General features: G+C 41.3%; 1 protein-coding gene across 2 annotated transcripts in view; it reads left to right on the top strand.

Annotated features, from left to right (window-relative positions):
* Nucleotides 1-14357, top strand: part of dcaf11 (ddb1 and cul4 associated factor 11) — a 39470-nt gene extending 25113 nt beyond the window's left edge. For both annotated transcript variants that reach the window (XM_033985723.2, XM_033985722.2), the window contains exons 11-15: nt 5474-5659; nt 6316-6469; nt 8280-8432; nt 10236-10342; nt 12107-14357. In XM_033985723.2, the coding sequence (XP_033841614.1) occupies nt 5474-5659; nt 6316-6469; nt 8280-8432; nt 10236-10342; nt 12107-12217 (711 nt within the window). In that variant the 3' untranslated portion in view covers nt 12218-14357. The remainder of the gene's footprint in view (nt 1-5473; nt 5660-6315; nt 6470-8279; nt 8433-10235; nt 10343-12106) is intronic.
* Nucleotides 14358-19344: the final 4987 nt, after the last annotated feature.

The following is a 19344-nucleotide window of genomic DNA, read 5'->3' as shown; positions in this document are numbered from 1 at the left end:
CCACTCTCTGTGCCTCTGTCTCTGTGCCTCTGTCTCTGTGCCTCTCTCTGTGCCTCTCTCTGTGCCGCTCACTCTGTGCCTCTCTCTGTGCCTCTCTCTGTGCCTCTCTCTCTGTGCCACTCTCTTTGTGCCTCTCTCTCTGTGCCGCTCTCTCTGTGCCTCTCTCTGTGCCGCTCACTCTGTGCCTCTCTCTGTGCCTCTCTCTGTGCCTCTCTCTCTGTGCCACTCTCTTTGTGCCTCTCTCTCTGTGCCACTCTCTCTGTGCCTCTCTCTCTGTGCCTCTCTCTGTACCTCTCTCTGTGCCTCTCTCTGTGCCTCTCTCTCTGTGCCTCTTTCTGTGCCTCTCTCTGTACCTCTCTCTGTGCCTCTCTCTCTGTGCCATTCTCTCTGTGCCTCTCTCTGTGCCTCTGTCTCTGTGCCTCTCTCTGTACCTCTCTCTCTCTGTGCCTCTCTCTCTGTGCCTCTCTCTCTGTGCCTCTCTCTGTGCCTCTCTCTGTGCCTCTCTCTCTGTGCCACTCTCTGTGCCTCTGTCTCTGTGCCTCTCTCTCTGTGCCTCTCTCTGTACCTCTCTCTCTGTGCCTCTCTCTCTGTGCCACTCTCTTTGTGCCTCTCTCTCTGTGCCGCTCTCTCTGTGCCTCTCTCTGTGCCGCTCACTCTGTGCCTCTCTCTGTGCCTCTCTCTGTGCCTCTCTCTCTGTGCCACTCTCTTTGTGCCTCTCTCTCTGTGCCACTCTCTCTGTGCCTCTCTCTCTGTGCCTCTCTCTGTACCTCTCTCTGTGCCTCTCTCTGTGCCTCTCTCTCTGTGCCTCTTTCTGTGCCTCTCTCTGTACCTCTCTCTGTGCCTCTCTCTCTGTGCCACTCTCTCTGTGCCATTCTCTCTGTGCCTCTCTCTGTGCCTCTGTCTCTGTGCCTCTCTCTCTGTGCCTCTCTCTGTACCTCTCTCTCTGTGCCTCTCTCTCTGTGCCTCTCTCTCTGTGCCTCTCTCTGTGCCTCTCTCTGTGCCTCTCTCTCTGTGCCACTCTCTGTGCCTCTGTCTCTGTGCCTCTCTCTCTGTGCCTCTCTCTGTACCTCTCTCTCTGTGCCTCTCTCTCTGTGCCTCTCTCTCTGTGCCTCTCTCTGTGCCTCTCTCTGTGCCACTCTCTCTGTGCCACTCTCTCTGTGCCACTCTCTCTGTGCCACTCTCTGTGCCTCTCTCTGTGCCTCTCTCTCTGTGCCTCTCTCTCTGTGCCACTCTCTGTGCCTCTCTCTGTGCCTCTGTCTTTGTGCCACTCTCTGTGCCTCTCTCTCTGTACCGCTCTCTCTGTGCCTCTCTCTCTGTGCCACTCTCTCTGTGCCTCTCTCTTTGTGCCACTCTCTCTGTGCCACTTTCTCTTTGCCACTCTCTGTGCCACTCTCTGTGCCTCTCTCTCTGTGCCTCTCTCTCTGCTGCTCTGAGTCCTGTCCTCGGTCAAGGTGAGGTGGCTGCGTCTGGACCACTCCCATTTGAACTCCTCCACTCCTCTTTTTTTCTCTCATTTGAAGTGATGTAGGACAACAAGAGAGTGGGACGGAGAGGGAGGGAGAGGAGAGGAGAGGGAGAGGGGAGAGGAGAGAGGGAGGAGACAGAGAGAGAGAACAGAGGGGGGGATGGAGAGAGAGGGAGGGAAAGAGAAGAGACAGAGGAGTGAAAGAGAGGGGAGAAAGATGGAACAGAAGGGAGAGAGGGGGGAGAGAGTAGAGAGAGAGAGAGGGAAGGTAGAGAGATGAGAGAGAGGGGAGAAAGGAGAAAAGAACAAGAATGAACAGAGAGGAGAGAGCGCGTTGCCAGAGAGGACAGGGATGGGAGTGAGGGGGGTGAGAGGGGCGGGGGGGAGACAGGGGACAGAGAGAGAGGAAAAGAAGAGAGGGAAAGGAGAGAGAGGGGAGGGGGGAGGTCCAGTGCCCCTCCTAAAGCCTCCCTCTGTGTGGATGACCCTGAGCCATCTGCCCACGTCTGTTCTTTAACTGCTCTTGTCCAATATTTTTATGTGTTTCACTTTCGAACCAACCAGAAAATCAGCGTTAAACAGAAATGACAGAAATGACACAGAGATTCTGATACTGAAAGAACGACTGGATACTTGAAAAATGAAACTTATAAAACATGTTCACACGTTCTGAGCGAATATAACATTTTAAAAACAATGAAAGGAAACATGGTGATCTGAATATGTTGTGTGTTACAGTTAATACCCCATAGAAGAAAAATACCCCTCTTGAATACCCCATAGAAGTAAAATACCCCTCTGGAATACCCCATAGAAATGTAAAATACCCCTCTTGAATACCCCATAGAAGTAAAATACCCCTCTTGAATACCCCATAGAAGTAAAATACCCCTCTTGAATACTCCATAGAAGTAAAATACCCCTCTTGAATACTCCATAGAAGTAAAATACCCCTCTTGAATACCCCATAGAAGTGAAATACCCCTCTTGAATACCCCATAGAATTAAAATACCCCTCTGGAATACCCCATAGAAGTAAAATACCCCTCTTGAATACCACATAGAAGTAAAATACCCCTCTGGAATACCCCATAGAAGTAAAATACCCCTCTTGAATACCCCATAGAAGTAAAATACCCCTCTTGAATACCACATAGAAGTAAAATTACCCCTCTTGAATACCCCATAGAAGTAAAATACCCCTCTTGAATACTCCATAGAAGTAAAATACCCCTCTTGAATACCCCATAGAAGTAAAATACCCCTCTGGAATACTCCATAGAAGTAAAATACCCCTCTTGAATACTCCATAGACGTAAAATACCCCTCTTGAATACCCCATAGAAGTGAAATACCCCTCTTGAATACCCTATAGAAGTGAAATACCCCTCTGGAACACCCCATAGAAGTAAAATACCCCTCTTTAAATCTCCTCTTTCAAACTGTGCCCTTTTAATAAATGTGAAACAAAGAGCCTGATTTAATTAGCTAACATTCTTAAGCTATATATTAAAACCTCTCCAGTCGCAATTAAAAGTATTTGGGTTATTTTCAATTTCAAGACCTTGGGATAAGTTGGTACAAGGCCAAACAAGTTGATAAAGGTTTATACAAATGGAGCAGAGAAAAACTGCATTGGAGTTGGTTTGGTTACTTTTAATTCTCTTATTTGTTTATGTATGTCTTTCTATTTTACGTTTTACACATAACCGTAGCATGGTCTGTGTAAAGAAGCGGATAAGTGAGTGTGACGTCACCACAGCGTTCAGCTCCAGTCAAATGAAGCTCATCGAGGCTAGCAGTTATAGTGGCTAATTTGGAGCTGAGTTTCATATTTTGAATTCCGACCACGAGTATCATAGCGGCCAAAGAGCCAATCAGGAGCGAGGTTGTTGAGGGTAACGCCCCTTCTCATCCACACCAATGGTTTAGCGGAGAGTGAGCGCTTAGCAATGCTGTCAATCAAACCTGTTGCTAACGCTAACAGGAGTGATCTTGAGGAAAGAAGCCGCCTGATTTATCTGTTTTTAAAGTTCATATCTTGATTTACAGACACAATAGTGAAATAAAAACCCCAGGATCATGTAGAGGGTTAATACGAACATTTAAGACCAAAATGATGAGCATTACAGAGAGAAGTGTGATGGATTTTCAGTGCTGCTAGCGGGTTAGCTATGTCCATTTACACATACAGTCTATGAGTTGTAGCTATAACCCAAAAATCCACTTACAAAACCAGCGTTAACCTGGTCTTTGCTGCTTTTTGCCTGTAATACGATCGTAAACGGAGTCTCTCTCGTTTCTTCCCTGTGGCCTGTTTGAATGTGAGAGCAGATTCGTGATTGTCCTTGTTGATAATAGCTGCGTTCTTGTTTTCTTGTCGATGTATCAGTTTCACAGCCCTGTGTTGGACTCACTTGTTGGAGAAGAGCCATTGTTCTGTTAACTACCCACACCTGTTGTAGCAGCTGAAATATCAACAGTGAGAAAAGGCTGTAGTGTTAGTCTAGTTTAATACAGAGCAACTTCACTGTTAGCGTCAATACTTCCTGTCCGATTGTATGTCTGAGGTCTTTACAGAGTCACGCTAAAATGAATCAATATTTTAAGTTAGGGGTCAGAAGTTCGGGTCAGACAGTGGACAGGGAGCTGCAGGTGGATATTAAACACGACACAAATAAAATAAAAACTTCACCTGAGGGCACTTTGTTGTCCAGAAAGAGACATGTTTGTGTCTCAATGCTAACGCTAATGCTAATGCTACTTTTGAGGCATAATAAATATTAAAACAACACCACAAACTGAACTATTCTACATATAAAAAATAATTGTTGAGCATTTATTTTAATTCAGTTGCATTTCAATAGGTTGTTTGTTTTACGTTTTTCCAGTTTTAATAAAAGTTGCTGTTACCTTTGCTGTTAGCTTACTGCGCACAGAGCCTGTTCCAGCTGCTGTGCGTTAATTCTGCATAATGCACAAGTAGTTCCGGCAACAGTTAAATCACATCCTGTATCACTGCTCGGCGGCCATGGCCTTGACGTCACCATAGCAACGGGTAAACAAACGCTCAACGGCTCAACGATTTAAACACAAACGTCTAAACTAACTGCTGTGCGTCTGAACTAGCTGGCGTGCGTTAATTCTACACAACGCACAAGTAGTTCCGGCAAAAGTTAAATCACGTTCCGTATCACCGCTCTGCTGCTGTCGCCATGACATCACCATAGCAACGGGTAAACAAATGCTCTGCGGCGCAATGATTTATATGTTAACGTCCAAGCTAATACAAGAATCCTTTAACGTACATGTAAAAAGTGGATATTTTGTTGTTTGTAAAGGACAGTCTAAAAAAAACAGCTGATGTTTTGATAATAATAGAGTTTGATTTTATCGCAATATATATTTTGGGACCCTACTCAAAATGTATTATTATTATTATTATTATTAGCAGCGGAGGAAGAAGGACTCCATTTTGTTAGTTCAGTAAAAGTACAGATACCAGAGCAAAGAAATACTCAAGTAAAAGTATCACATGAAAAAAAATCTACTTAAGTAAAACTATAGAAGTACCTGTAAAAAAAGTAAAAATGTACTTAAAGAGTAAAAAGTAAAATTTTGAGTCTTATAAAGCTTCAAATGTGATGATTTTGATAAAGATTTGAGCTGAGTTTTGTTCATCAGAAAAATTTTATCAACTGTTTTTCTCTATCTGTTATTTGTATATTTTTTTTCATATTCTTAACATGTTATAAATAAACCCTCAGACTTTTCAGGACTCACACTATAATAAAAAATACTTTTACTTTTCAGTCCAGTTTGAAAATGTAGTGTAGAAAGTACAGATCCTGCTGTCAAATACAGTGAAGAAAAACACCACCGCACAAGCCTTTATTACATTACACTTGATATAAACAGATCGCGTTCCCTGTCTTTATTTCAGTTATTGTGTAATCTCACACCTGTACCTCCCCCCTCCTCTTGTGTCTGCCCCCCCCCTCCCTTCAGATCGACGCTCACGAGGACGACGTGAATGCCGTGGCGTTCGCCGACAGCTCGTCACAGCTGCTGTTCTCGGGCAGTGACGACGCTCTGTGTAAAGTGTGGGACCGCCGCACGCTCCGGGAGGACAGGCCGCAGCCCGTGGGACACCTGGCCGGACACAGAGACGGGATCACCTTCATACACAGCAAGGTGAAGGCGGAGCCACTTTTCAGCGATTAACAGCACAGACTCGCAACGTTAGCTTTAAAGCGTCGGGATTTTAGCTAATGATTAAGGAGGTTTCATTCTCACATGTTTAACACACAAACAAACCTGCAAATTTAGGCTGAGTTCTTCCCTCATACAGAAAACGCTCTGTTCCACCTTGTGATGTCATCAAGTGGTGATACAGGAAGTGCTCCACTGTGTTTTTAAACTCCACACACCTTCATTTTTGGAATTATTTGGATCATTTCAGACCTGGAATTGCCACGTATCTCGACTGAACTAAAGGTAAAATGAGCCGTTAACTGGAAAACTACCACTTGATGACATCACAAGGTGGAACAGAGCGTTTTGAGCTTTGGAGATGAAACAGACTAATAATAAAGTGTGAGTCAAACATGTGTGAATGAAACAAAACACAACTCCACGTCTGTTTTTGAAAAGGAAACAACGTTCAGATCAGAAAATAGCAGAATACGGGCCCTTTAAATCTTAATACGTTTAAGTAATTTCAATATTATCGCAGTATTTCTCTGCACTAATGTTGTTGTTGACAGACCAAGTTCAGCTCCAGATCAAACTGACAAACTTTCTTGGCAGCTCTCCTTCACAAAGACATTACTTTCTTTTGTGTGTTGTAGGGAGACGCTCGTTACTTAATTAGTAACTCAAAAGACCAGTCTATCAAGCTCTGGGACGTCCGAAAGTTCTCTCCTAAAGAGGGTTTGGCTGCGTCTCGTTTGGCTGTGACCCAACAGAACTGGGACTACCGCTGGCAGCAGGTTCCCCAAAGAGGTACGAGTATTCACAGTACACACAAGAAACACTGCAGTTTTTACTTTTACTCTTGTTTTTTATTTTATTTCACCACTTGAGTCATATCTGTGTCTGTAAAATGAAAATACATCATTTATATTACAGTATTTTCTGGCCTATAAGTCGCACTTTCTTTTTTTTTTTTACTCATGCGATTTATATGTGAAGTATATAGTTTGTTTTTCTTCATTATTATACATTTTTGGCTGGTGCGACTTATACTCCAGTACAATGCGGTACTTGCATAACTTATAATGACCTGATGTAACTGTTTTTTAGTTTGTATCGTGATTTTGTTTGGAAAACTCCCAGTCCATGGATCATTTTATTTTTTCGGTCAAATCAAATCAGAAATTAAACTTTACCAATTGGCTCTGTGCACACCAGCGCCCCCAAACTCACTGTTAGGGTCACTACTTCCTGTCCAGTTGTGTCACTATGAGGTTTTTGCCGAGTCAGAGAGATGTTTGGCTCTCGATGCTAAAGCTAATGCTAATTTTAAGACATAATATATATTAAAACACCACAAACTAAAGTATTCTACGTATAAAAATGACTTGGTAGTCTTTATTTTATTTTATTTGAATTTTAATGGGTTGTTTATTACATATTTTCTGATTTTATTCAAAGTAACTGTAAGCTTTGAAATGCAGTGAGCTAGCTAGCATGCTACTGTGACCAGATCTGCTCAGAACATTTGTAGTTTTTGATTCTTGATTTTTGATTGGTTCTTTGGTTTTTGATTGTTCTTCTTAAATAATGTTTTGGGTGCGGGTCGCTCAGTTGGTAGAGCGTTTGTCCACTGATCCGAAGGTTGGCGGTTCAAATCCCGACATAAAATTATTTGTTTGACTGGTCACGACATTGGCGGTGCGATTATAGCTCCATAAATGAACGTTGTCGTTGTGTCCTTGGGCAAGACACTTAACCCACCTGTCAGATGAATGTGTGTGTAAATGTGTGTGTGAATGTGTGAGTGGTTCCTTGCCGTTTTTGGCTGTATACTTACTTTTATGTGTGTAATTTTCAGTTTTAGTTAAAATGTTATTTCAGTACAATTCAAAGCTCTTTACAGAATAAGAAGGACATTAAAATCACAAATCTATATCATAAACCTCATAAAATTATCCTTAGAATTGGACCCTCTTCCTATTAATTCATATTAGAAGGGGGGCCCATCTGGGGTTTCTTGCCCCAGGGCCCCACAAATTTCTGCCGATGGCCCTGCACACCATCAATCACTAAACAGGAGACGTGGAACTTTTAGAAAAAAGAGGCGATGAATAAATGTTTTTAAAGTAGGCCATGTGGCAGAGCGGGAGGTGAAAGTTAAAGAACAGGACAGTGCTAAGGCCTCGAATGGAGGGATGAGTGATTGGTCCTAAGTTAGAGCCAGGCAGGAGGAGAGGCGAAGGATAAGAGTCCAGAGAAGACGGAGCCAAGGGAGGAGCCATTACAAGTCCAAGTTAAAAGTTCACAGGAGAATCCTTGGTGTATTTGAGGTATTTTAGGTCTCAATCAGGATTAAATTCCCCCCGGAAGTAACACAACAGGACTTAGGACAGACGGACTCTCCCAGTGTCGAAGATAAAGCCTTTGGAGGTTATTGATATGATACTAAGCTGTATTTATGGAACGTCCAATTAGAGTTTTTTTCAGGCACAACATAATGTATATTTTTGTAGAATTTGTAGAGATAGAGTTTGTTTGTTCATCCTCTGACCTGAAGGACGGTTGTTCAGATCCCACTCTTGACAACCTGCCTTTAAAAGTACGTGTTTCTCTGCAGCTCTGAAGAGGCACAAGCTGACGGGCGACACTTCAGTGATGACGTATCGTGGCCACGGCGTCCTGCACACTCTGATCCGCTGCAGATTCTCCCCTGAGTTCAGCACCGGCCAGAGATTCATTTACTCAGGCTGCTCCACGGGCAAAATCCTCAGTGAGTGTCCGGCTCTCGGATTTAACAAGTTTATAACAGTTTAAAATCGAACTGGTGGATGGGATTGTACTGAATGGTGGATATAGCTAACCTGCTAGCCGTCGCGTTCCAAATCCGACTCCAATCCGGAAAACTGTGTCCCGTCTGTTTGTACCTGCTGCTGTCACTCATTTTGGTCTTAAATGTTCGTATTAACCCTCTACATGATCCTGGGGTTCATTTTTTTAAATTATTTTGAGTATTTTTTTCCATTTATTTATTTATTTTTGTATTTTTATTTTAGTAATTTCGAGGGTTTTTTTTTGTGTGTGTTTTTCATTTTTATTTTGAGGGGGTTTTGTTTGTTATTTTTATTATTTTTATTTATTTATTTTTTATTATTTTGAGGTTTTTTTTGTTTTTTTTAGTTTATTTTCCTAATTTTTTCAGTTATTTTGAGGATTTTTTTGTTTGTTTTTTAGTTATTTTGAGTTGGGTTTTTTGTTGTTATTTTTATTGTAATTGTTTTGTTGTTTTGAGTTTTTTTTTAGTTTATTTTCTTTATTTTTTTATTTATTTTGAGATGGGGGGGTTATTTATTTTTTATTTATTTATTTATTTATATTATTTATTTTATCTGTCCTCTCTCTGTCCCTCCTGCTTCAGACTCATTTTGGTCTTAAATGTTCGTATTAACCCTCTACATGATCCTGGGGTTTTTATTTCACTATTGTGTCTGTAAATCAAAATATGAACATTAATAACAGACAAATCAGGTCCTTCTTTCTCTGAGGTCACTCCCACTAGCGTTAGCAACAGGTTTGATTGACAGCGTTGCTAAGCGTCCGCTCTCTGCTAAACCAGTGATGCGGGCGGCAAGGGGCGTTACCTTCAACATCCTTGACCTGTCGTACTGTTGATACTTCTCTAATTAACATCGTCGTATTTTTCAGGGTTCACAAACAAAAATTACGGTTGAAAATTGACACAATGCACAGATTTGGGAACACAGCCAGACAGTTTTTTAGATGAAAACTCAAGAGAAAAAACAAAATTTATTTAAAGAACAGCTTTTGTGGAGACTATAATCAATACAAGTGTTCATGGTCCAGTTTATGTGTTGAATGAACTGAAAAAATGTTGGCTAATGCTAATGCTAACAAGCTTGTGACTATAATATGATTTGAGAGGAACTTGTTTAACAGCACAAATCAGCTCAAGTGTTGTAGTTCCAGTTAAGTCAGTTCTCTATGATCCGACTGTGTTAAAACAAAGAGTAACAGAGCTTCAGACGGAGCAGTGCCTCCAGTTAGCATCACTTTAGTTCTTTCTGATGATAACTATTGCACCGTATAAGGGAAAACTGTTACCAATTTCGATGCTGCTGTGAAAAAATGAATTTGTTTGCGCTGATCAAGAAGACACCCATCGCCATCTCCAAACGTCAAAATGCTCCGTTCCACCTTGTGATGTCATGAAGTTGCAGTTTTCAAGTTAACCGCTCCATTTACCTTTAGTTCAGTCGAGATTGGCGATTCTAGAGCTGAAATGATGCAAATGATTTTAGAAATGAAGGTGTGTGGAGTTTAAAAACACAGCGGAGCACTTCCTGTATCACCACATGATGACATCACAAGGTGGAACAGAGTGTTTTCAGTTTGAGACAAGAACTCAGCGTAAATCTGCAGGTTTGTGGGTTAAACATGTGTGAATGAAACAAAAAAACATAGCTTCAGGTCTGTTTCCAGCTGTTTTACACTTAACTGATACTTGTTATAATTGAGTTTTTGTTGTTTTTTTGTTTTTGTTTTTTTTGTCTGGTAGTTTATGACGTTCTGACCGGCGCCGTGGTGACCAAACTGTCGGGTCATGATGCGTGCGTGAGGGACGTGAGCTGGCATCCGTACGAAGACAACATCATCAGCAGCTCTGTGAGGCCTTCACTGTCCGTCTGTAAACTACAACACCAGGCCCCAATTCAGTTCAATTCAGTTTATTTCTGTAAAGACCAAAGTCACAGCGGCGTCGACTCTTTGGCCTGAACGTGAGAAATGATTTAACCAACAAAAGAAAGTTAGAAAATCAACAATGAAACACAAACAGACAAGTGTCCCAGAGCGCCCCCTGTCCTCAGACACTTAAACAAGGAAAAACAATATACGTATAAGGGAAACTTTGAGAAAAAACACAGTGAAGGAGAAATCATGGACTGAACCAGGCCTAAACCAGGACTGAACCAGGCCTAAACCAGGACTGAACCAAGACTAAACCAGGACTAAACCAGGACTGAACAAGGACTAAACCAGGACTAAACCAGGACTGAACCAGGACTGAACCAGGACTGAACAAGGACTGAACAAGGACTGAACCAGGACTGAACCAGGACTGAACCAGGACTGAACCAGAACTGAACCAGAACTGAACCAAGACTAAACCAGGACTAAACCAGGACTAAACCAGGACTGAACCAGGACTGAACCAGGACTGAACCAGGACTGAACAAGGACTAAACCAGGACTGAACCAGGACTGAACCAGGACTGAACCAGGACTAAACCAGGACTAAACCAGGACTGAACCAGGACTGAACCAGGACTGAACCAGGACTAAACCAGGACTGAACCAGGACTGAACCAGGACTGAACCAGGACTGAACCAGGACTGAACCAGGTCTAAACCAGGTCTAAACCAGGACTGAACCAGGACTGAACCAGGACTAAACCAGGACTAAACCAGGACTGAACCAGGACTGAACCAGGACTAAACCAGGACTGAACCAGGACTGAACCAGGTCTGAACCAGGTCTGAACCAGGACTGAACCAGAACTGAACCAGGACTGAACCAGGACTGAACCAGGACTGAACCAGGACTGAACCAGGACTGAACCAGGTCTAAACCAGGTCTAAACCAGGACTGAACCAGGACTGAACCAGGACTGAACCAGGACTGAACCAGGACTGAACCAGGACTAAACCAGGACTGAACCAGGACTAAACCAGGACTGAACCAGGACTGAACCAGGACTGAACCAGGACTGAACCAGGACTGAACCAGGACTGAACCAGGACTAAACCAGGACTAAACCAGGTCTGAACCAGGTCTGAACCAGGACTGAACCAGGACTGAACCAGGACTGAACCAGGACTGAACCAGGACTGAACCAGGACTGAACCAGGACTGAACCAGGACTAAACCAGGACTGAACCAGGACTAGACCAGGACTAAACCTTCATATATATGAAGTAAGACACATGGAACTATGTAGTAAAGAAAAAAAGTTAAATAACTACTACTAAATATTTTTTATACTTTGTGGATTTGAAAATAAAATATATTTTATTAAATGTAGTTATTCAGGAGAGTGAGAGGGTCTGTCCAAACGTTTTACTGGCCGTGACTTGTTTCTTTTATCAAGTCATTTTAGATGAATATTGTGATTTAAAATGAGATTATAACTATAGAGCAGACACAAGCAGAATGGAGCTGATTGAAGCACTTTTAAAATGTCTTGACAGGAGTTTATTTCTGGCATAATCCAAAGAATTACGATTTTAAAGGAAAACGTTGCATAGTCACAAAATATGGAAGTAAAAATTGTACTTTGACCATAAAAATATCAAGAGGTTTGGTCGTTACATCTCCCGTTTCGCTCAGTCGAAGTTTGACGCTGAAAATGTGTTTTTTTTTTCCCGCAGTGGGACGGAGCGGTGCGGATGTGGGAGCACAGACAGACCCACCCCATGGACGAGGAGCGAGAGAGGGCGCCGACCAAAACCGCCAGCCCGGACAAACCGTGCGACTGCTGAACTACAGGAAATTACATCACTACGGACCGGGGCGGGGCTATCCCATAAAACGAGCTCATTCAAAAAAATAAAATAAAAAAAGAAGGCGGGACTTAATACTTTCACTTAATCGCTGGAAATGAATTATTACAAATCTCGTGGGGGTGAATTTCTGAAGTGCGCATGGGGCACAGGGACTTTTTTTTTTTTGTCTGGAGATGAAAATGGTGTAGGAAAATTTGTACTTAAGTGCTAAAGCTAAGAGCTATCGACACCACACGCACTTAATCTGCTGTTAATGTATGTAGTTAATCTTAATGCAGTTGCTGAAGGAAGCCATGATGGGAATTGTGTATAAATGTAAAGTATTTTAATGACGAGTGCATTCAGTGAGTGCATCTGTCTGTGTATGCGCTAACTCGGCATCAGCTTTGACTTTTCGATGAAGTTTAAAGGTTCTACGTTACGCAAAATGGACTCTTGTGAGCGCTGAGTCGCGTTATGATGTTTTCACCTGGAGTTGTGTTTCGTTTCATTCACACATGTTTGAGTAACACTTTATTATTAGTCTGTAAAATCTACAAAACGCGAAATAGTCTGTTATACCCATAGTCTGTGTATAAATGGATATAGCTAACCTGCTAGCCACCGCGTTCCAAACAGGAAGTGATCATGGGCGCACTTCCTCTCTCTATAACTGCTGCTGTCAGACTCATTTTGGTCTTAAATGTTCATATTAACCCTCTACATGATCCTGGGGTTTTTATTTCACTATTTTGTCTGTTTTTAATGTTCATATCTTGATTTACAGACACATCAGGCGACGTCCTTTCCCCGAGGTCGCTCTCTGTTAGCGTTAGCAGCAGGTTGATTGACAGCGTTGCTAAGCGCTCACTCGGTGTGGGCGGGAAAGGGGCGTTACCTTCAACAGCCTCGCTCTGGATTGGCTCTTTGGTTGCTATGATACTTGTCACACTCACTTAGTCCACTTCTTTACACAGTCTGTGGTCTTAACCTGTCGTATGGTTAATATTTCTCTAATTATCGTCGTCGTATTCATCAGGGTTCACAAACAAAAATTATGGGTGAAAATTAACACAATGCACAAGTTTGGAAACACAGTCAGACAGTTGTTTTTGTTTTTTTTTTGATGAAAACTCAAGAAAATTGCTTTTAAACATCATTTTTATGGAGCCTATAATCAATACAAGTGTTCATGGTCCAGTTTATGTGTTGAGTGAACTGAAATACTGTTGGCTAATGCTAAAGCTAGCTAGCGTGTGACTATAATGACAATGAGGGACTTGTTTAACTTGTTTTATTTCACTATTGTGTCTGTAAATAACATATGAACATTAATAACAGACAAATCAGGCGCCTTCTTTCCGTGAGGTCTCTCCCATTAGCGTTAGCAACAGGTTTGATTGACAGCGTTGCTAAGGGGCGTGACCTTCAACAGCTTCGCTCCAGATTGGCTCTTCGGTTGCTGATGATACTCACGGTCGGAAAATAAAGGTGAGCTTCATTTGGAGCTGAAGCTGTGGCGACGTCGAACTCGCTCAGTCACGTCTTTACTCAGTCTGCGGTTCCACCTTGTGATGTCATGAAGTGTTAGTTTTCAAGAGTCCATTTTGTGTAATACTGGGTCTTTAATATCTACTTTTGCTCTTATAAAATAGTTGTTGTACAGAGTTGGAATCATCTCAAAGACAAACTGGGGAAATGTATGTGAATGAATTGTAATTGTAGGTTTCGGGTAAGTTCACCACAGATTCACACTTTACAATAAGAAATAAAAAGACTTCAAATTTGAATATTTCAGTTTGTGTTGAAACAAACGTTAAGAAAATTATCTAAAGGTTTTGCAGATTTCATAGGTCTGATATTACCATCTAGGACGAAGATCAGTGTAAAATGTTTAGACCGTTTGATTCATTTTAGTGTTTATAATCTTTAAGTTTGTGTTTAAGCAAATTAACTCTGAGAGGAAAAGTCGAATTTCAAGGTACTTTTTTTACTCACAAAACAATGAAATTCTTTAACATCGAGCTGGTGTTAAAAGTCCCGCGTGTCACTGTTTGATCCTAAGTATTTTTAAAGTTTTGTTACGATCTTGTTTGGATTGTGTTTCTTTTGTTGTAAATTAAATATAGACGACTTTGTCCAACTTGTCACACACTGATTTGTAGAAGCGTTAATGGAAGTTTGGATAAAGCATCTCTTTTTTATTTATTTTTTATTCAAATCCTCAAAGTATCCACCCTAAACACTCCCTCTCATTTTTTATTTTTACTATGTTCTATGTTTTAAATACACACAGGAGACAAATAAATGAAGCAAGATATTTGGAATTATGTAGCAAAGAAAAAAAGTTTAAAAAACCAAACAAATAAAGCTACAAAATATTTTTCGACAAAAAAAACTGTGGAAACTTTGAGGATTTGACAATAAAATACAGACAAAAATACTGAGTAGAGTTTTCTTTGGTAAATAACTACAATTTTTTAGAATATATTTTATATTTAAATCCTCAAAGTATTCACACTTTGCTTTTTATTTATTTATTATTACAACTTTATATATTTTTCAGTACAAATAGAAAATATAAATTAAAAAATATTTAGTAGTTTTTGTTTGTTTTTTCCATTTTTTTCTTTGGTAAATAACAGCACTATTTTTAATTTATATTTTATTTTCAAATGCTCAAAGTATCCACCCTTTGCTTTGTCGAAAAATATTTAGTAGTTTTTTTTTTGTTTTTTGTTTTTTTGTTTTACTTTTTTCTTTAAACATAAATGGAATAATGTGGTAAACCTTCACTACCAGCCAAAAGTTTGGACACACCCTCTTATTCAGTGTGTTTTTCTTTAATTTTACTACTTTCTATATTTTATTTACACACAGAATAATGTAAATAAAATACAGAAAGTAGTAAAAATAAAGAAAAAAGATTTGAATGAGAGGGGCGTGTCCAAACTTCTGACCCGTCGTGCAGGTCAAGGGAAAAACATAACTCTAAAATACAAAAGAGCACCTTGTAAAACAGTGGGACAAACACAGAGGACACTTTTTTTACAGGAAGTACGATGCCCCCCGGAGGTCGTCGTGGTGATAACAGCGCGGTGGAGTCTAAACATAGTCTGCACTTTATCTCAAACTGAAAACGCTGATAGTGCAGAAGTCACGGTCCTGGAGAGAAACAATAACTACACCTTTATTAGCATGAAGGAAAAAAGACTCAATGAGGACGGATGGTGAGACGTCAGGGCTGTTACCATGGCGATTAACGATTCAAAAGTAAATATCATGTCCTTTGAATGCCCAGAAAGACGCCGTCCAACAGGAAACTGAAACCACGAATACCTTGTTCCTCGGATCTATAAAAAGAACTGGATAAAACGATCCGTCCTCCGTCCCAGTGTGAGATCGACTAGTGGCCGCTCCAGGTACTGCAGCACAATGCTTTTTATTATTTATTCATTTATTTATTTTATTTATTTTGTGACTTCAAACTGCTCGTGTTCTGACAGGGGAATCCACGTTTCACAAAGGTCAGGTTTTGTTTGGATTCTTTATTTTCACAACATGAACTTTTTATGTTTTTAAGTCCTCAAAAAATCGTAAAAAAATTAGCGTTGTAAGATTTAGCGTAGCCCGCGCTAACTCCGCTCTAGCAGATATCGCTCTGATTGGTTAGAACTGATCACGTGGTGCATGTTTGTGTCACACGTCGGGCGGCGCTAGGTCAGTGTTCAGGAAGTAATGCGGTAATAATAGTAATTTTGTTCGTTCCAGTGAGCTCGGGCCGATGAAAACAACACGCCGCCATCTTTGATTCATCCTCCAGATCTTATATTTCCATGTTCCTAACTTTAAGAATCAACAAATCTAAACGAAATATTACATTTTTTGAAGGTCGACTGTCCTCAAAATGACGTCATGTAACAGGAAACTGACACCCACGAACATCCTAATTAAGTCGTTACTGAGCGTGAATCATTCTTATTAAACCATTTGTTCAGTATGAATTCACTTTTAAGCCTGTAAATAGTGTGACCTTTTTGGGCTGCGATTACCGTGAGGACATGTAATTACATAATGATAGTTTACGATCATTGACCAAACAACAGTCACAGTCTTAATCCTCCTCCTGTGACCAACGTCCTGAGCTCAAACGTCCAAAGTGGATCTTTCCCTCTGGGTTTGAACAGAGTGAACTGAGCGATTGTTGTTATTTTTAGTTCTTAAAAGATGGCGCTCTTCTTCTACACTCTACACTCTCCATCGGGTCCTCGAGGCTCATGGGAGTTTGCCACAGTCCACATGTGTTTTGTGGATCTGGAGAAGGCATTCGACCGTGTCCCTCGTGATGTCCTTTGGGGGGTGCCCTGGGGTCCGGGGCTCTTTGCTAAGGGCTGTCCGGTCCCTGTATGACCAGAGCAGGAGCTGTGTATCTGCAGTAAGTCAGACCTTTTCCCGGTGCATGTTGGACTCAGGGCTGCCCTTTGTCACCGGTTCTGTTCATTATATTTATGGACAGAATTTCTAGGTGCAGCCACGGGCCAGAGGGGTCCGGTTCAGGGGCCAGAGGGGTCCGGTTCAGGGGCCAGAGGGGTCCGGTTCAGGGGCCGGAGGGGGTCTGGTTCAGGATCTCATCTCTGCTGTTCCAGATGATGTCGTCCTGATGCTTCTTCGAGCTCTGGGGCGATTTGGAGCCGAGTGTGAAGTGTCTGGGATGAGAATCAGATCCTCCAAATCTGAGGTCATGGTTCTCGAGTGGAAAAAGGTGGAGCCCCCTGCAGGTGGGTGGAGGACCTCACCTATGGTCATGAGCTCTGGGTAAAGACCGAAAGGACAAGATCACGGATACAAGCAAACGAATCGGGTTTCCTCCACAGTGACTGGGCGAAAAGTTAAAGTATTTTTTATTATTGTCTGAGAGTTTATTTTTAACTCATTCATAATTTGAGCAAATATAGAAACAGCAACAACAGAACAACGATCGATTCAACTCAAAATTCAGCTCAAATCTTTATCAAAATCACCACATTTGAAGTTTTATAAGACTCAGAATCTGTGAGAAATACTTTTACTTTTTACTCTTTAGGTCCATTTTTAAGCAGGTACTTTAATACTTTTACTTCAGTGGATTTTTTCATGTGATGCTTTTACTTGAGTATCTTTGGCTCTGGTATCTGTACTTTTACTTAAGTCTGTACTTCTGCAGCTTTAGGCGCTGGGACCAGTTCAGTCGTCATTTTCAGATCCGTTTCCACACAGCTCCTTCGTGATCGTATCACGACTTGAACGGCCACATTTCGGTGCCTTGTCTGGGGTCAAACCGACCCAGAGTAAACGCCGCCCTCCTCTGCGGAGCGCCCGGGCGCTGGGAGCCTGCCCGGAGGCCGCCGCGTTGGAAATAAAAGTCTCGCAGCTGTTAGTGGAGCCAAATTCAGACTGGCAACAGTTTATAACTCAAATTAGTGTTGGCCTGGACAGCTGAGGCTAATAATGGACGACTAAAGAGAGACGCAGACGGGGGCGACGAGCTGACGACATTAACAGACTCAGAATGACTTTGTTCTGTGGAGATTTAATTATCCTGTTTAAGCGACGCAGAAATGAGCCTCAGTACAACGTCTTAAATGGATGTAGATGTGTTTCTGTGTCTAATCATTTATTTTTGTGTATAATTAGTGCAGGAATCGGCTCTTTGCTCAACAGCGCCCTCTACCTCACTGTGAGCGTCGCTACTTCCTGTCCACGTTTGAGGATTTTACTGAGTCACGATAAAATGAATAAATGAATATAGAGTGTGAAGACGTGGACAGAGCGAGTGCGACTTTGTTCTTCGTCACCTCCACGGCTCACCTGGACATGGAGGATGATACGTTTAAAGCCATAATGTGGGACATTTCTGGAAAAGCAATAACATCAACATGGAAATCAGATGTAGAAGGATTAATCTGGGACAAGTCATCTTTTCTTTGTTCATGAATTTGTACATGGTCCCTGAGAAAGAAAAGAAGGAAGGAAGGAAGGAAACAGATTAAGAAAAAAAGAATGAAAAACAGATTGAAAAAGAAGAAGGAAGGAAGGAAGGAAAAAAACAGATTAAGAAAGAAAAAGGAAGGAAGGAAGGAAGGAAAGAAACAGATTAAGAAAAAAAGAATGAAAAACAGACTGAAAAAGAAGAAGGAAGGAAAGAAAGAAACAGATTAAGAAAGAAAAGGGAAGGAAGAAAGAAAGAATGAAAGAAATACAGATTAAGAAAGAAAAAGGAAGGATGGAAGGAAGGAAAGAAACAGATAAAGAAAGAATGAAAGAAACAAAGAAAAAGGAAGGAAGGAAAGAAAGAAAGACAGATTAAGAAAGAAAGAATAAAAGAAACAGATTAAGAAAGAAGGAAGAAAGGAAGGAAAGAAACAGATTAAGAAAGAAAAAGGAAGAAAGAAAGAATGAAAGAAATACAGATTAAGACAGAAAAGGGAAGGAAAGAAAGAAACAGATAAAGAAACAAACAAACAGTTACACATTTCGGCTTTAAAGTTTCTATATCACACAAACTTTACTCTTATGAGGTTTAATCCATGTTCTGATGCTGTTCCCTCAAAAACAGACCTGGAGTTGTGTTTTGTTTCATTCACACATGTTTGACTCACACTTATTATTCGTCTGTTACATCTCCAAAGCTCAAAATTGCGACGTTCCACCTTGTGATGTCATCAAGTGGTAGTTTTCAGGTTAACTCCTCCTTTTACCTTCAGTTCAGTCGAGATAAGTGGAAACTCCAGAGGCAGAAATGATCCAAATGATTCTTTAAATGAAGGTGTGTGGAGTTTAAAAACACAGTGGAGCACTTCCTGTATCACCACTCGATGACATCACAAGGTGGAACAGAGCGTTTTCTGCAGGGTTTGTGCGTTAAACGTGTGTGAATGAAACAAAAAAACACATCTCCAGGTCTGTTTGTGATGAAGAAACAACAGTAGAACAGATCAGGACATAGTTTAATACGGGAACTTTAAAAATAACCGTCACATTCTTGTACGAGAGACGGTTTCAAACTCGTAAATGATGTAATCTGTGAATCGTGGTCGTTATGACGCTCATGTGGATTCTTATTAGATCAGACTTGGTTAGGCCGC

This window comes from Periophthalmus magnuspinnatus, chromosome 20 (assembly GCF_009829125.3).
Source record: "Periophthalmus magnuspinnatus isolate fPerMag1 chromosome 20, fPerMag1.2.pri, whole genome shotgun sequence".
Classification (NCBI taxonomy): Eukaryota; Metazoa; Chordata; class Actinopteri; order Gobiiformes; family Gobiidae; genus Periophthalmus; species Periophthalmus magnuspinnatus.
This window is presented reverse-complemented; position numbering and strand designations above follow the sequence as displayed.